This window comes from Oncorhynchus gorbuscha, linkage group LG06 (genome assembly GCF_021184085.1).
Source record: "Oncorhynchus gorbuscha isolate QuinsamMale2020 ecotype Even-year linkage group LG06, OgorEven_v1.0, whole genome shotgun sequence".
Taxonomy (NCBI): Eukaryota; Metazoa; Chordata; class Actinopteri; order Salmoniformes; family Salmonidae; genus Oncorhynchus; species Oncorhynchus gorbuscha.
The window spans coordinates 80,218,367-80,245,698 of NC_060178.1; the positions used below are offsets into that span (position 1 = coordinate 80,218,367).

The window sequence follows — 27,332 nt, forward strand, 5'->3', positions numbered from 1 at the left end:
TGCACCTTGCTAAATGGTGTTACGAGCACTGTAGTTGCAGTCGCACAGTCCATACACACACACACACGCGCGCGCTGCATGACGAGACACCGCAAGATAAAGAAAGAAAATATATAGCAAAATAGGTTTACAGCATTAGAGAAAACTACAGATAATTACGCTGACGTAATTACATTAATAAAATATAGAGTTACATGTAGACCAACTGAAGGTTAAATGAAGCGCAAGTCATCCCGCATGGCCATATTCGAAATCTTAGCTCCTGTTCTCTCTGACATGAGAAGGCTAACACGTACACACACGCCGCATGGCGAGATACTGGAGGATACAATAAAAACACAAATCCAGCAACATAGGCCTAAATCATTAGAGAAAGGACCACAGCTAATGCAACGTTTCATCTATATTTAATCCAATAAACACGCCCTTCCATTGTAATTATCTCGGCTACTTTTCAGCTTTCAGCTGCCCTGTGAAAACAACCACGGGGATGAATGGGGTTTTAACAACAGCATTCAGCATGATAACATACTTAATACAAATCTATATTTCGACACAGGCTATGGGCTATCATTGGCATAATGACTCCACAACATACATCGAAAGAAAACAAACTTTTTTTGTATTCATATTTTTTTATGCCAGTATGACTCGGTTCACCGTGTGCTTAACCGGAACGCCTCAACGGTCATCATGATTTTAGGGCATCGCCTAAATCTGTCAAAGAAAACAGATGAAAACATTTATAAACTATGAACTAAGACTTTTACACACTGGCCACTTAGGGGCCGTTTTCACCCCTCTGCTTAGTTCTTCGCCTACCCAGAGATAATGGAATGGAGAGATAATGGAATGGCTGTTAACGTTATCAATGGTATTCGCGTGCCACTGTCAGCTCTGCTGCAACCCCGAGCTCTTGTTTACCCTGTTTCTGATCTCTAACAAACCCCAGGACCACCATAGTGTCCGGGAGGCGCGGCTTGCGTTGGATGTGACACTGACACACCGATACAACATCTCCGTCATGATTAGGACAGGTGTCATGCTAGGAGGTCAGGGCGAGACACAGCTGAGATATAAAAACATAGATAGGGATGGACCTCAAACCCAAGGCTTCGAATTTCTCAATCTTCAACCCAAGACCCACTTCAAGGACATACATTCTTCTTAGATGTTTATCCAAATTAAGCACAGGGGCTGTAAACAGTGCAAATAGATGTATTTTTATTTTTAGTGTAGCTAGTGGGCCTAGTTCACATCTACTCACATGTGACTCAAATAGGTGTGTCTCACTCCAGTCGCCATAAGATAATTACGCTGCGATAATTACATTTATAAAATATAGAGTTAATATGTAGCACAACTGAAGGTATGATGAAGAGCCAGTCATCACGCCTGGTCGTATTCGACATCTTAGCTCCTGGTACAACACAACACCTGGTCTCTCTGACACGAGAAGGCTAACACATACACACAAGCAGCACCGCATGGCGCGATACTGGAGGATAAAGTTATTTGAACAAATCCAGCAACATGGGCCTAAATCATTAGAGAAAGGACCACAGCTAATGCAACGTTTCATCTATATTTCATCCAATAAACACGCCCTTCCATTGTAATTATCTCGGCTACTTTTCAGCTTTCAGCTGCCCTGTGAAAACAACCACGGGGATGAATAGGGTTTTAACAACAGCATTCAGCCTGATAACATACTTAATACACATCTATATTTATGCAGTCTATCATTGGCATAATGACTCCATAATATGAATGGAAATAAAACACAAAAAAAGAGTATTATGATTTTTTTGTACAGATAGGCTATTATTGACAGTAATGACTCGGTTCACCACGTGCTAATGGTAGCGCCTCAATGGTCATCATGATTTTAGGACAGCCTAAATCTGTCAAGGAAAACAGACTAAGACATTTATAAACTATAAACTTATACATTTACACATTGGCCACATCGGGGGCATTTTCACACCCATGCTTAGTTCTTAGGCTACACAGAGATAATGGAATGTCTGTTAACGTTATCAGTAGTCCTCGCGTGCCACAGTCAGCCCTGCCGCATTACCAAGCTCAGCACTGTGTTTATGGGGCGGAAGAGCCTGTTTCCGGTCTCTAACAAAACCCAGGACCCGCCATAGTAGTCTAGTAGGCGTGGCCCGCGGTGGATGTGACACTGACATGCTGATACAACATCTCCATCATGATTAGGACAGGTAAGGTCATGCTGGGAGATAAGGGCAAGACAGAGCTGAGATATAAAGGCATAGGCCTTTAGGGATGGACCTAAAGCCCAAGCCTTCAAAGACAGACAGGATCATCAGCAGAATAATTAATCTTAGATGTTAATCCAGATGAAGCACAGGAGCAGTAAAAAATAAAACAAAGTCTAAATGAACACATCACATTGGGGAGCAGCAAACAGTGCAAATACATGTATTTCATTTTAGTGTAGCTAGTGGGCCTAGTTCACATCAACTCACAGATGACTCAAGTAGGTGTGGCTCACTCTCCATAAGATAATTACACTGAGATAATTACCTTCATAAAATCTGGAGTTACATGTAGCCAAACTGAAGGTATGATGAAACGCCCGTCATCCCACCTGGCCATATTCAACATCTTAGCTCCATTTCTTTTTGACATGAGAAGGCTACTATGTGCACACACACACAAAACACACATATGCACACACTAACCTGTAGAGACAGTCTTTCTGTCTGACAGGGCCGTAGGTAGCCTAGCAGTTAAGTGCATTGAACCAGTAACAGAAAGGTCACTGGTTTGAATCCCTGAGCCGACTAGTTGAAAAACCTGTTGATGTGCCCTTGAGCAAGGCACTTAACCCTAATTGCTCTTGTAAATTGCTCTGGGTGAGAGTGTCTGCAAAATACCTGTAATGTAAAATGTAGGCCTGTAGTGTAGATCTCTCTCTGGGCTAAGGGTTTGAGAGTACAGTAGTGGAGAGTTGGTAGTTACTTCATTAAGATAATAGATCATTTAAAGAGGATGTCCATGGGAAAGTGTTCCACAATCTCTTACAGAGAGAGTATCAGCTGTGTTGTTTAAGATGGAATTCACCCAATAAATGACTGGGAGTTTATATATATATATACACATACATATATATATATATTTATTTATTTTATTTTGATAGCTTACAGTTTAATTCGCTGTCAGTCAGCACCTCTATACTAAATCATTATCTCTGGGTGTGCGCCAGCTCATACTTTTTATTAGATGGAAGTAGTGCCATAAATGTGATTTGTTTTCCCAGCAGAAGGTGTTAAGAGCTTTAGAGGGATGGATTGTGGGATTGATGAGGGTGGAGAGTTGTATGGGATGGAGGTCTTAATGTAAAATACATTAAACCTCTGGAAAGTAGCTATCAAATATCAAATGAATTGGTAAATGTTCCCAAAATGTCCCTCAAAATATGTTTCTTATTAAAGCACAATAATCCAATTGTATGTAGTGCAAATGTGGGCATTGATAATTGGACATATATCAGTAAATGTATCTTCTCCTTATCCCTGACCAACCTTGTAGGGAGTTCCTAAGCAATTTGACCTGGCATCAGCACATTGAATAAGCAGGCCAGAGACCAGACTGTATATCTGTCAGGGGCGAGACCCTTCCAGTCCCCTTCCAGTCCCCTTCCAAGGTCCCGGAAGCTGTGTGTTATCAGCAGGGTGTGTGAGAGGGGCTGAGCACTGGGTAAAAGGCCCATGCCATTGTGCCTCTGCCTGGGCCAGCATGACGGATGGCCTCCTCCTCTCTGGAGGAAAGGACAAGGCCGGAGGGTAGCTTAGGCCCAGAGTTGCAGTGCAACCCAGCTCTCGTCCACACTGCTGGGTCACGCTAACCAGTGGTTCAACTGTTCTCTAATGGTGGGTATAGTGTGGACCCACTGGTAGATTGGGAATTAGTGGCTATAAGTTGTAGATTGGTGGCAATACACTATAAATACAGGTAGAAATAACGCTGTCATTAATTGGTGTGTAAGAAGAAAGGTCATGTCATAGGTGAAGTTTACAAACCACAGCAGGAACAGCACCAGGGTTATAGGGGGCAGAGGTCGGTCTGTGAACCAGAGAAGGATGTAAGGTCAGGCTAGTCTGGGTCTCCAGACACACTACCACCCCCGGATCCATACCCAGACCCCTGCCCCCCTGCCCCCTACCCCTGTGGGACTCATAACTCAGGCAGCTGTATTCTCCAGGCAGCCTTGGTCCGGGCAGGTGTGTGTTTGTATATATGACCCACTACCAGGGGATGTAAGGCTGTGATCTACAACACTGGTAATGAGTCATGTTCAGAGTCTCTGTGTGGGGTTAGGGTGGGATGTGGAATGCAGCAATATAGGAAGAAACATGCAACTTAAATATACTTATCCTCTCCACTACCTCCCACGCTAGGAAATAGACATATAGAAACTGTAGTGGAAAAACTCAGTAGAATGGGGTTGTCTTCCCTGGGTACCTTAAGATAAATGCACTAACTGTAAGTCGCTCTGGATAAGAGCATCTGCTAAATCAAGGATTCCCAAACTAAATCAAGGTCCCCCCCACACACAGCTGATTCGGATAATCAAAGCTTGCTGATGAGTTGGTTATTTGAATCAGCTGTGTAGTAATTGGGCAAAAAGCAAAACGTGCACCCGGGGGCCCAGGACCGAGTCTGTTAAATGGCTAAAATGTAAATGTAAAATCTTGTGCATAGGATGTGCGGGCAGAGGTGACCAGTCTTTGGCCTGCTGCTGCTATGTTTCTGTCTCAATAAAACATCTGTCTGGACAGCCATGTTGGAACAAAAACAAAAGGTTGAGTTGAGTTCATCTGGCCACAGGCATGTAGGACAGTTTACAGAATTGGTTACATACAAACACAGTTGTCATGAACCACACGTTTTGTTCTTCTATCCTTTTGGGGACCTAAAATTAATTTCCATTCAAAATCCTATTTTTCCTAACCCTTAACCCTAAACTTAACCCTAACCCTAACCCTAACCCTTACCCTAACCCTAACCCTAACCAAAACCCAAAACCTAACTGCTAACCCTAACCACGTACCTCACCCTAATTCTAACCCTAAGCCTAAAATAGCCTTTTTACAAGTGAGGACTGGCAAAATATCCTCACTTCTCATAATTTTAGTTGGGTTACTATTCTTGTGAGGACTTTTGGTACTCACAAGTATGTAACCGTGTCCACACACACACACACACACACACACACACACACACACACACACACACACACACACACACACACACACACACACACACACACACACACACACACACACACACACACACACACACACACACACACACACACACACACACACACACACACACACACACACACACACACACACACACTAAAAATCTTCCTGAACTGGAAGAGAAGCACGCTCTTCTCTCTGACTCTGCTTTTACATTTCCTCTGTGCATTTCCTTAGAGCAACGCAGTGGCGTTGACATCATTGTTCATTGTTTAAAATTGATCCGGTTGAATTATGAGCCGTTTGGAGCGAAAGGATTAATTGAAGACCATGGTTAAGGGTCCAATATTAACGGGTGTTTGTTTTTTCTTTTCATAGAGACGTACAACCAAAGGGTGGACGTAGAAACGCAGACGTGAGCCTACCACTTCCTCCTATTGTGTTACAGAGCTACATATTTATACTGAGCTCTGGTCTGGTCAGTTAGAGTCGGGTAAACACTACATCAATCAATTGCTGTAGAACTGAATTTAGTAGGAATGTATGTTCACGCCTTATGCTTTCTCACTTGTGAAGGTCTGGGCTAGTGTGACCGACTGGGTTCAAACCCAGGTCTCCTGCATTCCACGAGACTATGTTCACTTGTTGAGCTAAAGTCTAGGCATTAGATCAGAGTACTATATGTCTTCAGGTCTCATACAAGGGTCTTTGTTGGAGAGAGAAAAAAAAGAGAGAGAAAAAGAGAGACAGGGAGAGGAGTGAGGGAGAGAAAGAGAGGCTTGCGGCCAACATTACTGTATGTGACATTGAATATCCCTCTCAAAGCCATTCCCACCACTCAAGTATTAACGTACATGTAAACTTATGTAAATCACTGTCATCTGTGGTTTGAAAGTATAGCAACAATGTGGTAGGCTTGCCAGTATCACGTCCATATATTCCAATACACAAGCATCCCCTGGTTTATATTTGCATTGCAAATAACATTAAATGGACTGTTGGAAATGTTTGAGGTGATGTCTGTGATATCTCAGGTGTGGAAGGTGTGGTTTCTCAGTTTGCATGCCAAGCCTGCATATACCTTTGATCAATTGCCTCGGAAGAGAAAACACGTCTGGCTACTGCATGCACGCAACATGTCACTAAACACACACACACACACACACACACACACACACACACACACACACACACACACACACACACACACACACACACACACACACACACACACACACACACACACACACACACACACACACACACACACACACACACACACACACACACACACACACACACACACACACACACACACACCACTGAGGCATGTCTGGCTACTGCATACACGCACCATCAGTCAGGGTCGCTGCATACAGGGAAGCAGGGAGGTCCGTGTGCCTCTGTTGTTGGTGTGTCTGGTCCCTTGTTACAGAATTGATGACACTGTCTCAGGAAAACAAACAGCGCGGGGAGCTGAAAGACTGTCACTCAACACAAATCACTGACCCACAGACACACAGGGCAACACAGCATGTGAGCTACGCCAGAAGGTCCCCTCTGGAATGCAGCCGTGTGTGTGTGTGTGTGCACATTCTCGTGTTTGTATTTGATACCCATGTGGACTGTGGCTGTGTGTGTTTGTGCACACACACACACACACACACACTCACACACACATACACTGTCAGTCCTTCTCCCTGGCCCTCTCAGTCATCTCTAGGCCCCAGGCATGAGGCCTGCTCTACTCTGCTCTGCTCAGAGTGCTGAAATCCTATAATTGCTGGCCTGACAGTGACAGGTAATACACACACAGATACCTGGTCTCACCTGGTCGGAAGTAATGAAAACATCTACTGCCTGAGCGAGGGAGAGGTGGGGGGAGAGGAGAGGGGGTGGAGGGGGGGTGACCCTGACCTTCAGAAAGCCCGACCCTCTTCTGGCAGGCCCACTGGGGTTACCCTGCACCTGGCTCGGATAGTGAGGGGAAAATCATAGAGGTCCCAGACCCTAGAAACGTTTTTGAGTTAGATTTTGCCTTTCATTAGTGCTCCAACCAACTGCATTGAGACAATCTAGTATGCTAAGTAAGCTGAAGTAAATTTCCTTATACAGTGAGTTGGTTGGTATGCAGTCAGACCAGCCTCTCAGATACCTTTAAAAAAACTACAGTACACTGGAAATAAAATGTTACTTTAGGACAACCACTACCAGCAGACACAGAGTGTTGAAGTGTTGAAGAGTGACACATGGTGGATATTCTATTGAGGACTGAGAAATGTTCAATTTTAATCCAGGAGACGAGAGGGATGAAAGAGCAGAAGTGGCCTTTGAAAAGACAGGGTTGTTATCGTTATCATTGATCAACCCTGTTTGGTTAGGATTAATATCTGCATTCACATGTCTGCATTCAAACAGAGTTGACACAGGGATTATAAACCTGTCAGTGGGGCCATGCCAGAAAGGTGTCATCATTATTAAGGTCTACTACAGTAGCTTACCTGCACTTGATGATAGTAGTTCAGTCTAAACATGGTAGGTAGCCTACTTGGTCAAATGAGGAATATATTTGTTCTCGTCAATTGAAGAAGTTGCCCTTAATCTCCCTGAGGAGGATGAGCTGGCCAATCAGCGGTCTGCGAGCGTTCATATTTTTAATGACAGGTATATGTTCACATCGTTCTATTGTTGGGGTACGCCCACACCATTCCAACACACAAAAGCTGCTTTTTAACATACTTAATTAGCATTTGGAAGGAAAACTATTCCACTCATATTCTAAGTAATTATAGGTCATATTTCATAAAAATCTGGAGACACTGGGACGTTACTTTAACACTGATCTATGGTCAGTTTAGGGTTCCCTAATGTATGATGTCCCTGGTACAATATATAGGATGAGGGGAGGGGGATCTCTGGTCAAGTTCTATACAGGGCAGAAATCATGGTGGATCATGAATAACAAGCTTAGGGTGCCACCTTGTGGATAGATAGAAAAGTGACTTCCAAAAAATTGGGGTGTTCATTATAAAACATGTATAGATCGTAACAGTGAATCTCTTTGATTGAAATACAAATTATGAAATTTATTCAGTTGCCTGTTTAGAGAATAGACAATCAGGTAACTAAAGTGTAGAGATGTGAAGATTTTAACAAGAGGGTAGACATAGTTTTAGATCCATAGTAAAGTTGTTTCAGTGTTATAGGCAGAATGCTTAACTATGGATGTTATGAGGCTTTGGAAACCTGCAAAACTACTCGTATGCCATAACATTTAGGCTATTTATAAGATGTCAGACAATTTTTGCAGGGAAATCCCAATGCCTCACTACAACGCCGCTCTTTCATATTCAGCGACCGAGATTTGCATAGTAATTTGTCAATCTCCAATGGAGGCTAGTCATTGGCGCCAGCTGTCAACTTACGTCACAATATTGCACCCATTGACCCCATTCAATCGTTGCTAGGATTGGCTAATTTTTGGGTCAACTGCTTACTTTCGATTTCTATTGGTGAAATCTTTCACACCCATTCTCCATTCATTCTCCATTGGCCAAATCCACGTTTTCCACTAGATGGCAAAGCTACAAAGTCAAAATTGGCAATGTCGTAAAAATTATAACAACAATTAGATATTTGGATATCATTTAAGGTTAGGGTTAGGCAATTGTTATCAGTGTGGTTAGGGTTAATGTTAGGTTTAAGTTTAAAATCAAATTGTATTGAGAAGAGCAATTGTAGAAATAGGCGGGGTTTATGAGTTTGTGGCTGTGCTAACTAGGGACGACCTCAAATCCATCCAAATTGAAGGTGAAAGTATTTTCCTATCTCGTCCTGTAGCACTTTACACAGCGGTTTGTGCCCGGTTTGTTTAACGCTTTGTCTAACACCCTTCCTTGGTAATAGTCGTCATTATGTCGTTATTCGGAGAGGTTCCCCAAGCCACCCCAGTGGCTGTATTCAAGCTGTCGAATGATTTTAAAGAGGACGCGAACCCCAAGAAGGTGAACCTCGGAGTTGGAGGTAAGAGATGATGATGCGTCAATCGCTGGGATGAAGTAAGCAAGCTAGCTAACATTTGGATCACAGAGTTCCACTGCGATAACAATGCACCTGCTGCCTGTCCGATTTCCTGCACCATTAATAATCGCATAGTTCATTTACTAGCGAACCGTTCAACCGTGGCTAACTAGCTAGCTAACGTTAGCAGCTAACTTAGTGTTTATTTTTAAATGTTATGTAATCTATATTTAACTAGGCAAGTCAATTAAGAATAAATTATTATTTACAATGATTGTTTAGTATACCATAGCTAATCCCTTTATAACTAGTCCATCATCTGAAATGTGTTGCAGGGCCCTGTTTGAAAACAGTAACACTTTACTTGACACCCAGTGTCATAAGACGGTCTTAACCATGTCGTAACAGCTGACATAACTTGTCATAACATGTCACAATATGGTTATAACACTGTCATTGCATATATATATATTAAGCAACACCTGGTGTGACCTATTGCGTTATTTTATGGCTGGTTATGACACCTACATCAGAGTGTCAAAACCTACATTTATTCAAATGAGTGTTTTCCCTGCCAAGAAGTTTCCTTTCATTTGAAAGTCTGTCACTTAGATCCTTTGTTTTTGTTGTAATAAATTCTTTACAGTCATGTTTTTTTCATCGTATTTTAATTAACTTGTAGAAAATACACTTTATGGCACTGTCAAGAAGCATTATGACCATCCTGTGTCAATGTACTTGAACTAAGAAAATACACTTTATGACATTGTCAAGAAGCATTATGACCATCATAATCGTATAAGCCAGGTAGGCCTATAATGTACATGCCCATATCAGTCATCAGTCAAAAAGGGTCATCAGTCAAAAAGAGGATGTCTTGTCCTGCTCCTGAAATCTGCTCCTGCATTCATCCCAGTCGTCATCAGCAGAGCATTGAGGTAGGCGCATGTCTGACATCAATGTTTGCACAATTGCAATGATACTTTAACATGGTCATTTTTATTTTATTTTTACAACAGAATCATACTGTTGACACAAGCTGTGGTATAATGGAATGCTTTGCCTTGTGTGGTAGGTTTTGGGTTTTGACACTTATGTAGGTGTCATAACCAGCCATAAAAGCATGCAATATATCACAACAAGTCTAAATCTATGTCATGACAGTGTTATGACCATATTATAACAGGTTATGGCAAGTTATGTCAGCTTCTATGACATGTTTGACTGTGTCATAACGTGTTATGACACTGGGTGTCAAGTAAAGTGTCACCTTTTTGCATTCTCCATCAATGTTGTGACAGACTGGATCTGTTCTATGTGTTGAAACCTTTTCACCTAACCAATCAATCAGGATAGCATGATGTCCTTGGCTTTCCGTGCTGATTGTTCAGAATCCCTAGATAGCCTAGCAAGGCCTATATAACCTGTCGTTGGCAGTCACCCAAAGAAGTGGCTCTGTCACTGCAGTAAGGAGGACTGGAACAGACTGGAACATGCCGGTAGTTGTAGCTGGAGATCAATGAGTCATGGTCATATCACTGTAAGTTAAGATAAATTGACCGTAATCATGAAGTAATTCACTCAAATTCACTCTCTCTACGATCCTCCTATGAGAGACTGTAGACAGAATACACCCCCGTCCCTCCCCTTTCTTATTGTCACACAACCCAAATTTCCATTTAGTCACACAGTGCAGTGCACTCACACATTACCATTCTTCTGACTGGATCTTTGAGTGCGTTATTATTATTTAACACTGCAGCGCAAAGGCTGAAATCTCCATGTGTGATCTCTGACTGCTTGCTTGGCCTCTCCGCACTAAAGGATTTGCATTGCGCTACATTTGAGCAGAGCTACGCCAGAGAACTGGCCAAAGCTCTGTTGTTGTCACATGGTGTTTAACCCTCTATTACAACTCATAAGAGATGGAAAAACGGTGGTGGATTAGGGTCCTATTGGAACACTCTACAGTTATTTCAGAAAGTATTCATACCCCTTGACTTTTTCCACATTTAGTTGTGTTACAGCCTGAATTTAAAATGGCTTACATTTACATTGTTTTGTTGCTGGCTTACACACAATGCCCTGTAACGGTCGTGGATGGTGGAAGAAGGTGAGGACCAAGGTGCAGGGTGGTTTGTGTCCATATCTTTTAATAAAGAACTTGAACACTGAACAAAAACAATAAACCGACAACCGAAAACAGTTCTGGCTGGTGCAGACACACACCAGAAAACAGAAAATAATCACCCAACAAAACACAATAGAAAACAGGCTATCTAAATATGGTTCTCAATCAGGGACAACGATTGACAGCTGCCTCTGATTGAGAACCATACCAGGCCAAACACAGAAATAGCAAATCATAGAAAAAGGAACATAGACAACCCACCCAACTCACGCCCTGACCATACTAAAACAAAGACATAATAAAATAACTAAGGTCAGAATGTGACATGCCCCATAATGTCAAAGTAGAATCATCTTTTTAGAAATGAATTAAAAATGAAAAGCTGAAATGCCTTGAGTCAATAAGTATTCAACCCTTTTGTTATGGCGTGCTTAAATACATTCAGAAGTAAAATGTTGCTTAACAAGTCAAATAATAGGTTGCATGGACTCACTCTGTGTGCAATGTTTACCTCAGTGTTTACCTCATCTCGGTACCACGCACATACAATTATCGGTAAGGTCTCTCAGTCGAGCAGTGAATTTCAAGCACAGATTCAACCACAAAGACCAGATAGGTTTTCCAATGCCTCGCAAAGAAGAGCACCTATTGATAGATGGATAAAAAAATAAAAAATAAACAGACATTGAATATCCCTTTGAGCATGGTGAAGTTGTTAATTACTCTTTGGATGGTGTATCAATACACCCAGTCACTACAAAGATACAGGCTTCATCCTAACTCAGTTGCCAGAGGGGAATAAACAGCTTAGGTATTTTCACCATGAGGTCAATGGTGACTTTAAAACAGTTACAGAGTTTAATGGTTGTGATAGGAGAAAACTGAGGATGGATCAACAACATTGTAGTTACTCCACAATACTAAGCTAATTGACAGAGTGAAAAGAAGGAAGCCTGTACAGTATATAAATATTCCAAAACATGCATCCTGTTTTCAAAATGCACTAAAGTAATACTGCAAAAAATGTGGCAAGGCAATTAATCTTTTGTACTGAATACAAAGTGTTTTGTGGCTTCGATTCCCGCTGGGGCCACCCATATGTAAAATGTATGCACTCATGAGTGTAAGACACTTAAAGTGTCTGCTGAATGGCATATACTATTATTATAATAATTATGTATGGGGCAAATCCAATAGAACACATTACTTAGTACCACTCTCCCATATTTTCAAGCATTGTGGTGGCTGCATCATGTTATGGGTATGCTTGTAATCATTAAGGACAGCATAAAAAATAAAGGAAATGTGTAAGGTTCTGTATTTATTTTCTTAGTCAACCTTGTGTTCTGTTTCATTATGTTCTTGAAACGTAGCCCTGTCTGTCATTTTTGTTCATTGATTTCACCTGTGTTAGTTACTCACCTGGTCTCATCAGCTCCTTATTTAGTTCAGTTCATTCTGTTTGTGCCTTTTGAGGTATTGTTCATTTTGACTCTACTAAGCCTTTTCCTAGCTCGTTTGTGAGAACCAGTTATTAACTTCAGTCTTAGTTTTGATTCACCTGTGTGTTTGCCTACCTGTGTATGACCATTGCCTGCCTGTGACCACGATTCCTGCCTTCTGTGAAGGTGAATTAAACACCTGCTGCGTGTGAATCTACACCTTTTTCTCCCTGAGATTTCATTACAAAATGGAGCTAAGCACAGTCAAAATCCTATAGGAAAATCTGTTTCAGTCTGCTTTCCACCAGATACTGGGAGATTAATTCAGCTTTCAGCAGGACAATAACCTTACACACAAGTACTGTATACAATGGAATTGCTTACCAAGAAGACAGTGAATGTTGTTGAGTCGTCGATTTAATAGTTTTGACTTAAATCTGCTTGAAAATAAATCTATGGCAAGACCTGAAAATGGTTGTCCAGCAATAATCAACAACCATTTGAAGAATTTAGAAAATAATAGGCAAATGTTGCACGATCCAGGTGTGGAAAGCTCTTAGAGACTTACCCAGAAAGACTCACTGTAACGTCGTTCGTCTGTTGTATGAAGAGAGTCAGACCGAAATGCAGCGTGTAGGTTACTCATGACTTTAATAAAGATAAATGCGGTACATGAAATAACTGAAGAAGAAAACAACAAACGGAACGTGAACTAATTACAGCCTATCTGGTGACTAACACAGAGACAGGTACAATCACCCACAAAATACAACGCGCACTCAGGCTACCTAAATACGGTTCCCAATCCGAGACAACGAGAATCAGCTGACTTCAATTGGGAATCGCCTCAGGCAGCCAAGCCTAACTAGACACACCCCTAATAATACACAATCCCAATTAATACAAACCCCAATACGAAACACAACATATAAACCCATGTCACACCCTGGCCTACCCAAACATATAACAAAAAACAAGATACAATGACCAAGGCGTGACACTCACAGCTGTAATTGCTGCCAAATGTGACTTTAACATGTATTGACTCAGGGTGTTGAATACTTATCTAATCAAGATAGTGTTTTATTTTTCATACATTTTTTTTTTTACAAATGTTAGAATTATTCTTCCACTTTGACATTACATAGTATTTTGGCTAGATCATTGACAAAAAAATAACAATCAAAACATGTTTAATCCCACTTTGTAACACAACAAAATGTGGAAAAAGTCCAGGTGTGTGAATACTTTCTGAAGGACCTGTAAATGTATGCCTCAATGCCTTACCTGAAGTAATCGCTAACATGATTGGATGGGTGTAAGCAAGCATTCCACTACATGTAATGTTTTTATTTTTATTTAACTAGGCAAGTCAGTTAAGAACAAATTCTTATGTACAATGACGGCCATAGTGTAACGGAGTTCTTCGTTTGTCAAAAGAGAGTCGGACCAAAATGCAGCGTAGTGGTTACTCATGACTTTAATAGAAAAAGTGACACATGAAATAACGATACAAAATACAAAACAACAAACGGAACGTGAAACCTAATTACAGCCTATCTGGTGAAACTACACAGAGACAGGAACAATCACCCACGAAATACACAGTGAACCCCGGCTACATAAATACGATTCCCAATCAGAGACAACAAGAATCACCTGACTCTGATTGAGAACCGCCTCAGGCAGCCAAGCCTATACAACACCCCTACTCAACCGCAATCCCAATAATTACAAAACCCCAATACGAAATACAACAACATAAACCCATGTCACACCCTGGCCTGACCAAATAATATAACGAAAACACAAAATACAATGACCAAGGCGTGACAGAACCCCCCCCCCCCCCCCTAAGGTGCGGACTCCCGGACGCACCTCAAAACCATAGGGAGGGTCCGGGTGGGCGTCTGTCCATGGTGGCGGTTCCGGCTCGGGACGTGGACCCCACTCCATTAAAGTCATAGTTCCTCCCCTTCGCGTCCAGGGATAATCCACCCTCGCCGCCGACCATGGCCTAATAGTCCTCACCCAGAACCCCACTGAACTGAGGAGCAGCTCGTGACTGAGGCAGCTCGGGACTGAGGGGATGCTCGGGACTGAGGGGCAGCTCGGGACTGAGGGGCAGCTCGGGACTGAGGGGCAGCTCGGGACTGAGGGGCAGCCCGGAACTGAGGGGCAGCCCAGTACTGAGAGAAAGCCCAGTACTGAGAGGAAGCCCAGTACTGAGATGAAGCTCAGTACTGAGATGAAGCTCAGGTAGGTAGTAGGCTCCGGTAGATCCTGGCTGGCTGGCGGATCTGGAAAATTCAGGTTGACTAGCAGATCTGGAAGATTCTGGTTGACTGGCAGATCTGGTAGAATCTGGTTGACTGGCAGATCTGGTAGAATCTGGTTGACTGGCAGATCTAGAAGATCATGGCTGACTGGCAGATCTAGCTGCTCTATGCAGACTGGCAGATCTGGAAGAGACTGGTTGACTGGCAGATCTGGAAGAATCTGGTTGACTGGCAGATCTAGAAGATCATGGCTGACTGGTGGATCTAGAAGATCATGGCTGACTGGCGGATCTAGCTGCTCTATGCAGGCTGACAGCTCCTTGCAGACTGACAGCTCTTTGCAGACTGGCAGCTCTGGCTGCTTTATGCAGACTGGCAGCTCTGGCTGCTTTATGCAGACTGACAGCTCTGGCTGCTTCATGCAGACTGACAGCTCTGACTGCTCCATGCAGGCTGACAGCACCCTGCAGACTGACAGCTCCTTGCAGACTGACAGCTCCTTGCAGACTGACAGCTCTTTGCAGACTGGCAGATCTGGAAGCTTCATGCAGACTGACAGCTCCCTGCAGACTGACAGCTCAGGCTGCTCCGAACAGGCAGGAGGCTCCGGCAACGCTGTAGAGGAGGAAGGCTCTGATAGCGCTGAACAGGCAGGAGACTCCGACAGCGCAGGAGGGAAGGAAGGCTCTGATAGCGCTGAACAGACAGGAGACTCCAGTAGCGCAGGAGGGAAGGAAGGCTCTGGCTGTGCTGAACAGGCGAGGCGCACTGACGGCCTGGTGCGTGGTGCTGGAACTGGTGCTACAGGATCGAGGACACGCACAGGAAGCCTGGTGCGGGGAGCTACTACCGGAGGACTGGTGTGTGAAGGTGGCACAGGATGGACTGGACCGTGAAGGTGTACTGGAGAGCCTGAGAGCAGGACTGGCACAGGACGTGCAAGGCTAGGTAGGTACACAGGAGGCCTGGTGCGTGAGGCTGGCACATTTTTCACCAGCCGACTAACACGCACCTCAGGTCGAGTATGGAGCGCTGACCCAGGTGCCATTAAATCCCAGACAAACTCCGTCGGACGAATATCGTACCTATAGCACCATGCAAGCAACTCCCTCATTACTCTCTCCTCCACTTTCCCCATTAACTCCTTCACAGTCTCTGCTTCGCTCACCTCTAACCCTGGCTCTGGTTCTGGACTTCTTCTTGGCTCCTCACGATAAACAAGGAGAGTTGGCTCTGGATAGACCGGACCGTGCAGGCGCACTGGAGCTCTTGAGCACCGAGCCTGCCCAACCTTACCTGGCTCGATGCCCACTCTAGCCCGGCCAATACGAAGGGCTGGTATGTGCCGCACCGGGCTATGCACCCGCACTGGAAACACAGTGCGCTCCATAGCATAACACGGTGCCTGCCCGGTCTCTCTAGCCCCCCGGTAAGCACAGGGAGTTTGCGCAGGTCTCCTACCTGGCATAGCCATACTCTCTTTAAGCCCCCCCCCAATCATTTTTTTGGGCTGCTTTTCGGGCTTCCTTGCCAACAGTGTTCCCTCGTATCGTCGGCTCCTATCTCCGGCTGTCTCTGCTCTCCTTAGTGCCTCCACCTGTTCCCATGGGAGGCGATCTCTTCCGGCCAGTGTCTCCTCCCAAGTGTAAGAACCTTTACCATCCAACACGTCTTCCCATGTCCATTCTCCGAATAATTCATCCTCCTTTTGCTGCTCCAGCTGTCGCTGCCTGTTTCCACGCCACTCGGTCCGTGTGTGGTGGGTGATTCTGTTACGGCGTTCTTCATTTGTCAAAAGAGAGTCGGACCGAAATGCAGCGTAGTGGTTACTCATGACTTTAATAGAAAAAGTGACACATGAAATAACGATACAAAATACAAAACAACAAACGGAACGTGAAACCTAATTATAGCCTATCTGGTGAAACTACACAGAGACAGGAACAATCACCCACGAAATACACAGTGAACCCCGGCTACCTAAATACGGTTCCCAATCAGAGACAACGAGAATCATCTGACTCTGATTGAGAACCGCCTCAGGCAGCCAAGCCTATACAACACCCCTACTCAACCGCAATCCCAATAATTACAAAACCCCAATACAAAATACAACAACATAAACCCATGTCACACCCTGGCCTGACCAAATAATATAACGAAAACACAAAATACAATGACCAAGGCGTGACACATAGCTTTGACCAATCCAATCATATCAATGAGGAATACTTGAAAGGAGGAAAGGATGGATGTTGTTGGATCAGTGCCTAAACTAGCTCTTGAGAACCCAAGAGGGTATACCCATTTACAAACAGAAATGGTATCAGAATGTGAATGTTGAACTTTTGTTGCATACATATCCAGATGATGCTGCTTACTATTTTGTGCAAGGACGCTGTCAGAATGCTCAACGTGTAAACCTGTTGTATGGTGACACTGCGTTTGCTCCCCCCCCCCTGCTCTCTCTCTGCAGTGCAGGTCAGAACCGTTTGAATTTCCCTGATTAGCACAGGTCAGGCCTACGGCCCATTAATTCCTTCCTGTAGCAGACTAACATTAGACTGGTACTGTGGTCAGCTGGCTGAAAATAACTGACATATGTACATATGCTACACCATGTGTTTACATGCTCATAGAGCAGATAGACCCATGTCCCTTCTCTTGAACTTCAGTCACAAATTATACAGTTAGTCGGGCTCTTTTAGAAAGTAGATGTGGAAGTATGTTTTCAGACAGTTTACAGACTATAATAGTTGAGTAGGTAAGAGTCTGTAGACAGGAGTGCCCTCTCCCCTTTAGCTCAACAACACTGTTTACTCTGACAGCAGAGGAAAGTGCACAGCCACAGTCTTTGACATTCATCAGGTTGTGGCCTGATCCGTTAAAACTATTAAAAAAAAAACTTTGCAGAGTTGACCACCACCCACTTAAAAAAAATACTTCAGTTTACTATAGAATACTAAAGTACTTACTATAGAATTCTGTTGTAAACTGTAGGTATAACACGTCTATTTCTATTGGCACAAGCACTGTTCATGAAACAAACTGTTCACACCCCTCTGGTTGGCAGAGAGAAAATTGAGCAGTTTTAAAGCTTATTTCCTGCAATTCCATACATTTTGCCATGGGATGGAGGCTTTATTTTGCCATTTTAACACAATGAGTCCTACCATCGTGCCATTGTGATTTAGGACCTCTAACCCCTTTTAAACATTGTGTGTTTATCTATTTCTTTTGCATCCGTTGGGTACCAACCATTACTCTGTGTGGTTAACATGGGCTGAGCTAGAGCAATGTTTGTGAGACAAGGGTCTCGAAGGGGCCCAGGGCCGGGTCTTTTTACAAAATCATCTGTAGAGTCAGAATGGTTTGAGCTACAAAGCGATCTATGAAAATCTGAGACTCTCACGAACTCGCATATGTAACATGTTTTGCTCTACGACACTCACAAGCTATACAAGAGTCGTTAAAAGGTAAGGGGTTCTTCTACTTAGCATAATAATACTGTAATAAGCTCACAGTTGCTGCCACAAACTCCAAACTCCACACAATTGTCACGGACTAGTTGGACATACATTTCCCACTGACCAAACAATTTCTGTACTTACTGCATTTATATAGATACATTTTTATCAGGTTTTTGCTTTGCAGGATCTTATTTTGTTCTTGTTGACGTTTGTCAATAAAACTCATGAATGTAACTGTTTATGTCAAATTATTTTGTGTTCTACTTGTAGCCCTGGTTGTCCTGAAAAGAACATGGCTGGACATGCAGATAAATGAACGTTTGTCATGGGGTGCAGAGAAAGTGTTGCAGTTTTAAAGCTAATTCCTTATGTGTTCATGTGATATTTGAGTGACTAAAAAAACGTTAGCTGACATGGGTTAGTTGTCTGGACATTTCTGACAAATTATAAATACAGTTGAAGTCGGGAGTTTACATACACTTAGGTTGGAGTCATTAAAACTTGTTTACAGACACTTAGGTTGGAGTCATTAAAACTCGTTTTTCAACCACTCAACAAATTTCTTGTTCACAAACTATAGTTTTGGCAAGTCAGTTAGGACATCTACTTTGTGCTTGACACAAGTCATTTTTCCAACAATTGTTTACAGACTGATTATTTCACTTATAATTCACTGTATCACAATTCCAGTGGGTCAGAAGTTTACATACACGAAGTTGAATGTGCCTTTAAACAGCTTGGGAAATTTCAGAAAATGATACCATTGCATTACAAGCTTCTGATAGGCTAATTGACATCATTTGAGTCACTTGAAGGTGTACCTGTGGATGTATTTCAAGGCCTACCTTCAAACTCAGTGCCTCTTTGCTTGACTTCATGGGAATTCAAAAGAAATCAGCCAAGACCTCAGTGTAACGTCGTTCGTCTGTTGTAAGAAGAGAGTCAGACCGAAATGCAGCGTGTAGGTTACTCATGACTTTAATGAAAGTATCGCAGTACATGAAATAACTGATATAAGAAAACAACAAACGAAACGTGAAACTAATTACAGCCTATCTGGTGACTACAACACAGAGACAGGAACAAACACCCACAAAATACAAAGCGAACTCAGGCTACCTAAATACGGTTCCCAATCAGAGACAACGAAAAGCACCTGACTCCAATTGAGAATCGCCTCAGGCAGCCAAGCCTATACAACACCCCTAATTAGCCGCGATCCCAAATACTACAAACCCCAATACGAAAAACAACATATAAACCCATGTCACACCCTGACCTACCCAAACATATAACAAAACACAAAATACAATGACCAAGGCGTGACACTCAGACAATAAATTGTAGACCTCCACAAGTCTAGTTCATCCTTGGGAGCAATTTCCAAATGCTTGAAGGTACCACGTTCATCTGTACAAACAATAGTACGCAAGTATAAACACCATGGGACCATGCAGCTGTCGTACCGCTCAGGAAGGAGACGCATTCTGTCTCCTAGAGATGAACGTACTTTAGTGCGTAAAGTGCAAAACAATCCCAGAACAACAGCAAAGGACCCTGTGAAGATGCTGGAGGAAACAGGTACACAAGTATCTATATCCACAGTAAAACGAGTCCTATATCGACATAACCTGAATGGCCGCTCAGCAAGGAAGAAGCCACTGCTCCAAAACTGCCATAAAAAAGCCAGACTACGGTTTGCAACTACACATGGGGACAAAGTTCGTACTTTTTGGAGAAATGTCCTCCGGTCTGATGAAATAAAAATAGAACTGTTTGGCCATAATGACCATCGTTATGTTTGGAGGAAAAGGGGGATGCTTGCAAGCCGAAGAACACCATCCCAACTGTGAAGCACGGGGGTAGCAGCATCATGTTGTGGGGGTGCTTTGCTGCAGGAGGGACTGGTGCACTTAAAAAATGGGTGGCATCATGAGGATGGAAAATTAAATGGACATATTGAAGCAACATCTCAAGACATCAGTCAGGAAGTTAAAGCTTGGTCGCAAATGGTTCTTCCAAATGGACAATGACCCCAAGCATACCTCCAAAGTTGTGGCAATATGGCTTATGGACAACAAAGTCAAGGTATTAGAGTGGCCATCACAAAGCCCTGACCTCAATCGTATAGAACATCTGTAGGCAGAACTGAAAAGTGTGTGTGAGTAAGGATGCCTACAAACCTGACTTAGTTGCACCAGCTCTGTCAGGAGGAATGGGCCAAAATTCACCCAACTTATTGTGGGAAGCTTGTGGAAGGCTATCCGAAGTGTTTGACCCAAGTTAAACAATTTAAATGCAATGCTACCAAATACTAATTGAGTGTATGTAAACTTCTGACCCACTGGGAATGTGATGAAAGAAATAAAAGCTGAAATAAATCATTCTCTTTACTATTATTCTGACATTTCACATTCTTACAATAAAGTGGTGACCCTAACTGACCTAAGACAGGGAATGTTTACTCGGATTAAATGTCAGGATTTGCGAAAAACTGAGTTTAAATGTATTTGGCTAAGGTGTATGTAAACTTCCGACTTCAACTGTAGCTCTCTAAGGTCTGCAATGACTGACATGACTTGAGGAAAACTGCTGATGCACTACCCAATGAAATTGCACCTTGAGCATTCTACTATTGCAACTTTCAGTAGTAAGTTGAAAGCCGGACTGAGTTCCGACCCTTTGCACCACCACAGTTTGGGAATTACTGCTGTAGGATACTATAAAGTGCATTCGGAAAGTATACTGTGCATTCAGACCCCTTTACTTTTTCACATTTTGTTACGTTACAGTGGCTTGCGAAAGTATTCAACCCCCCCCTTGGCATTTTTCCTAATTTGTTGCCTTACAACCTGGAATTCAAATTTATTTTGGGGGGGGTTTGTATCATTTGATTTACACAACTTGCCTATCACTTTGAAGATAAACCATTTTTTATTGTGAAACAAACAAGAAATAATACAAAAAAATGAACTTGAGCGTTCATAATTATTCAACCCCAAAATCAATACTTTGTAGAGCCACCTTTTGCAGCAATTACAGCTGCAAGTCTCTTGGGGTATGTCTCTATAAGCTTGACACATCTAGTGATAGGTGAGAATTGTCTGTTAATTTAATGATTAGAATATTCAGCCCTGAAACATAATTGTATGGAATTGATTAGAATGTATAAAGTCATAATCAATAAATGTGTAGTCCTAGTCAGATTTAGGGTAAAGACAATATGTCTATGGTATTTTAAACACAGACTGTCTGAGCTTGGTCCAAACTGACTAGAGATTTGGGAGAGAATGGGGAGTACGTCTCAAGGACAAAGTCACCATCTCTGTCGGCTGGGAAGTGAGACAGACAGTGTGTGCGTAGCAGGACATGTGTGTGTGTCTGTGTGTGTATGTGCATCTGTTTCTGTGTCTGTTTGTGTGTGTGCATATGGCTGTGTGAATGTGTGGGCATGAGAAGTCAGTATAAAATGAATTGTTTTGTATTCTTGACTTCAGAACGTTCCGTGAATAAACCTTTTTGACTATTTAGCTGGGCCTCCGTCTGTTTCATTTGACCAGGATCTTACAAATTCTGGTTTGCAGACTGAGAGTAATATAATTAAATTGGGTGATGTACCTGGAGAACAGGGTGTTGGGTGTGCAGGGTGTTGAAAGGTGCCAAAACAAGAGAGTCTCCTCCATGAATAGGGAAATGGGGAAGTTGTGTATTTATCCTGGGACACACCGGGCCCAGGTGTTTCCCATGTAGCTGACGACCCTCCCAACTCCGCCAACCGGCATCCTAATAAGGAAACAAGAACAAAGAGATAATACGGCAGACAGAGTGGGAGTGTCGTCACACTGCCACCACCATGCTTCACTGTGGGGGATGGTGTTCTCTGGGTGATGAGAGGTGTTGGGTTTGCACCAGACATAGTGTTTTCCTTGATGGTCAAAAAGGTCAATTTTAGTCTCATCTGACCAGAGTACCTTCTCCAATATGTTTGGGGAGTCTCCCACATGCCTTTTGGCGAACACCAAACGTGTTTGCCTATTGTATTCTTTAAGCAATGGCTTTTTTTCTGGCCACTCTTCCTGTCACGATCGTCGTATTGAGGAGATCAGCGTGATGTGAATACATCTTTTTAATGACAGACGAAAAACACGAAGTACACTAACCAAACAAACAAACTAACAAGACGAACGTGACTGCTAAAGAAACACTGTGCTAACAAGCAACATAACATAGACAATAACCCACGAAATACCCAAAGAAGATGGCTGCCTAAATTTGGTTCCCAATCAGAGACAACGATAACCAGCTGCCTTTAATTGAGAACCAATTTAGGCAACCATGGACATACCTAAACATCTAGATGGTAAACAACCCCATAAACCTACAAAAAAAACTAGACAATACAAAAACACATACATCACCCATGTCATACCCTGACCTAACCAAAATATATAAAGAAAACAAAGAATACTCAGGTCAGGGCATGACACGTCCTTAAAGCCCAGCTCTGTGGAGTGTATGGCTTAAAGGGGTCCTATGGACAGATACTTCAATCTCCGCCGTGGAGCTTTGCAGCTCCTTCAGGGTCATCTTTGGTCTCTTTGTTGCCTCTGATTAATGCCCTCATTGCCTGGTTCTTGAGTGTTGGTGGGCGGCCCTCTCTTGGAAGGTTTGTTATGGTGCCGTATTCTTTCCATTTTTTAATAATGGATTTAATGGTGTTCCATGGAATGTTCAAAGTTTCAGGTATTTTTTTTATAACCCAACCCTGATCTGTACTTCCACAATTTTTTCCCTGACCTGTTTGGAGATTTCCTTGGTCTTCATGGTGCCGCTTGCTTGATGATGCCCCTTGCCTAGTGGGATTGCAGACTCTGGGGCCTTTCAGAGCAGGTGTATATATACTGAGATCATGTGACAGATCATGTGACACGTAGATTGCACACAGGTGGACATTATTTGACTTATTATGTGACTTCTGAGGGTAACTGGTTGCACCAGATCTTATTTAGGGGCTTCGTAGCAAGCAATTTTTTTCATTTCACTTCACCAATTTGGACTATTTTGTGTATGTCCATTATATGAAATCTAAATAAAAATACATTTAAATTACAGGTTGTAATGCAACAAAATAGGAAAAACGCCAATGGGGATGAATACTTTTGCGAAGCACTGTACAGCCTTATTCTAAAATGTATTAAATAAACCATTTTCCTCATCAATCTACACACAATACCCAATAATGACAAAGCAAAAACAGGTTTCTAGGATTATTTTGCAAATGTATTAAAAATAACTAAAACAGATATACATTATTTACACAGGTATTTCTCCAGTAGGTTTCCTCAAGGACAAAGCCTGCACTTTGATGTCAAAGATAATAAAATAAAAACGCTATAGTAAATACTACAGTAATGTCTGCAAAAACAACAGTATACTACAGTCTGTTAAAACACTACAGTAAATACTACAGTATACTAAAGTCAGCAAAAACACTACAGTACTAAATACTACAGTATTATACAATCCATAAAAACACTATATGAAATACTTTAGTATACCGTTTAAATACTGTAGTAAACTGTAAATACTACAGTAAAGACTGTGAAAACACTACAGTGAACACTATAATATTTATACCATAGTATACTATAGTATTTTTTCATGTGGATGAGACATACGGTAGGCCTAATTACATATTAGTCTACTTGGATCTTGCAGAGCAGTAAAGCTTCTAGTGTAGTAGAGCGCAGGTGAGAGTGTTTGTGACATTTCCATCTGAGTTAGATCTCTCCTCAGGTTGTCAGTGTTCATTGTTCATTGGCACTTTCCCCTCTTGAGTGGGTTGCTCACCAAGGCAGTAATGCCAGCTGGAGAGAGAGCCATAGGGCCAGAATTGGGCTACTGCAACATTTGCACCGTAAAACAAACTTAACCTGTAAAACTGTCTCTTCCCTCCAGCCTACAGGACAGATGAGGGCCAGCCCTGGGTGCTGCCCGTGGTTAAGAAGGTGGAGAAGATCATCGTAGCGGACAATAGTCTGAACCATGAGTACCTGGCCATTCTGGGTCTGCCTGAGTTTAGGTCCTCTGCATCCAAGATCGCCCTGGGAGAAGACAGCCCTGCCATCCAGGAGAACAGGGTAGGGTAGTTTTTGAAGTGTGATTGTGTTAGGGGAGTTGTGTTGTGTGCATGATTATGCAGATATTGAGCTGAATTTAAAGGAATGTATTTAAATTTGTACTGGTGCGCTACATTGCTCCTAAGTAGTTATCAAGTCACTTATTTAGTGTGTATCAGCCACCACCTTCTCTCTCCCTCTGTCTATCGCTCCCCCTCTCTCTACTGTTTCTCTCTCTCGGTCACCCTCTCTCGCTCTCCCTCACCCCCTATCTCTCTCTCACACCCCCTATCTCTCTCTCACACCCGCTTCCTGTCTCTCTCTGTCAGGTGGGAGCGGTGCAGTGTCTGGGGGGTACAGGTGCTCTGAAGATGGGGGCAGAGTTTCTCAGACGCTGGTACAACGGGAATGACAACACAAAAACACCTGTCTATGTCTCAGCGCCTACCTGGGGTACACACACACACACACACACACACACACACACACACACACACACACACACACACACACACACACACACACACACACACACACACACACACACACACACACACACACACACACACACACACACACACACACACACACACATGCACACAGGAACGACAACACTTAAACACCTGTTTACATCTCTGCTCGTACGGCTGATTCAGGGCTGTATGAATGTCCTAGAATAAGATATAAACTTTTCATTGTTATTGTTATCTTATCTGGACCTTATACTGCTAAATTGTCCTCTTAATAGTTCATTAATAGGTGTCTATATACAGTGCCTCGGGAAAGTATTCAGACCCTTTGACCTTTTTCCACATTTTGTTACGTTACATTTTGGCAAGCTCCAAGTGGGTTGTCATATGCCTTTTACTGAGGAGTGGCTTCCATCTGGCCACTTTACCATAAAGGCCTGATTGATTGAGTGCTGCAGAGATGGTTGTCCTTTTGGAAGGTTCTCCCATCTCCACAGAGGAACTCTAGAGCTCTGTCAGAGTGACAATCGGGTTCTTGGTCACCTCCCTGACCAAGGCCCTTCTCTCCCAGATTACTCAATTTGGCCGGGCAGCCAGCTCTAGGAAGAGTCTTGGTGGTTCCAAACTTCTCCCATTTAAGAATGACGGAGGCCACTGTGTTCTTGTGGACCTTCAATGCGGGACATTATATAGACAGGTGTTTGCCTTTCCAAATCATATCCAATCAGTTGAATTTACCACAGGTGGACCCCAATCAAGTTGTAGAAACATGTCAAGGAGGATCAATGGAACAGGATCCACCTGAGCTCAATTTCCAGTCTCATAACAAAGGTTCAGAATACTTATGTAAATAAGGTATTTCTGTTTTTTATTTTTAATAAACCTGTTTTGCTTTGTCATGGGGTATTGTGTGTAGATTACTGAGAAGTTTTGTTATTTAATCAATTTTACAATAAGGCTGTAACGTAACAAAATGTGGAAAAAGTCAAGGGGTCTGAATACTTTCCAAAGGCACTGTAGGTGATTAAATCCAGCATGTTACTTTTTAACAAGCTGGACTTAATCTTTGTAAATATGTCAGCTAATGTTGTCAGCTAATGTTAGGTCTCAAAAGATACCTCTTCAGAGAAAAGTGTTGTGAAACCTCTACTGTTTGTTTCTAGAGAACCACAACGCTGTGTTTGCCAACGCCGGGTTCGAGGACATCCGTCCCTATAAGTACTGGGACGCAGAGAAGCGGGGTCTGGATCTGGACGGTTTCCTAGGCGACCTGGAGGTGAGACGCTGACCTCTGAACTGGTGGTGTTGACATGGAGACCAGACCGCCTCCCAAACTCTGAATTTACCTCACAATAGTGAATATTGAATATCTTAACTGGTCATGTCAACGTAGATAGTAAATTAGCTTTTTCCACACGGTTGAAAAGAGGATAGGTTTGGCTTTCTAACGATACCAACATGGTGCATAAACTCCCAGTACACAATATGTTATTTGTCTGTCCTGTAGTCTAACATTGACCTTTGACCCCTGTCCCAGAGTGCACCAAAGCACTCCATCTTTGTTTTGCACGCGTGCGCCCACAATCCCACCGGCACAGACCCTACACACGTAGAGTGGATGCAGGTGGCTGAGGTCATGAAGGTAAGACTGTGTGTGTGTGTGTGTACACACGTTTTACTATACTTGTGAGTACCAGAAGTCCTCACAGGAATAGCAAACCACCTTAAAAGGCTATTAGTAAAAATACTGTTTTAGGTTTAGTGTTAGAGGTTAGTGAAAATAGGATTTTGAATGGAATCAATTGTTAGTCCCCCAAAAAAATAGTAAGACATAGCTGTGTGTGTACATGCCCAGCGTTATGTAACAACAAAAAAATTATACATTTAAAAATATATATATATATTTTCTGTAGGTTTTAATATTTCTCCTTTTTTGTTTTCTCTCTCCCCAGAGGAGGAAGCTGTTTGTGTTCTTTGACTCAGCGTACCAGGGCTTTGCATCAGGCTGTCTGGATAAGGATGCCTGGGCCGTGCGCTACTTTGTAACGCAGGGTTTCGAGATGTTCTGCGCCCAGTCCTTCTCCAAGAACTTTGGCCTCTACAGTGAGACAAACACTCACAAACACACACACACACACCAGTGTTTATTTCGTCAACAATAACT

The 27,332-nt window shown here is 42.8% G+C and overlaps 1 protein-coding gene across 1 annotated transcript in view; it reads left to right on the forward strand.

Moving 5' to 3' along the window:
- The first annotated feature begins 8,844 nt into the window (after positions 1 to 8,844).
- Positions 8,845 to 27,332, forward strand: part of LOC124038390 (aspartate aminotransferase, cytoplasmic-like) — a 28,789-nt gene continuing 10,301 nt past the window's right edge. Inside the window, exons 1-6 of the mRNA XM_046354222.1 lie at positions 8,845 to 9,260; positions 24,538 to 24,719; positions 25,028 to 25,151; positions 26,332 to 26,444; positions 26,706 to 26,810; positions 27,121 to 27,271. Coding sequence (XP_046210178.1) covers positions 9,152 to 9,260; positions 24,538 to 24,719; positions 25,028 to 25,151; positions 26,332 to 26,444; positions 26,706 to 26,810; positions 27,121 to 27,271 — 784 coding nt within the window. The 5' untranslated portion in view covers positions 8,845 to 9,151. The remainder of the gene's footprint in view (positions 9,261 to 24,537; positions 24,720 to 25,027; positions 25,152 to 26,331; positions 26,445 to 26,705; positions 26,811 to 27,120; positions 27,272 to 27,332) is intronic.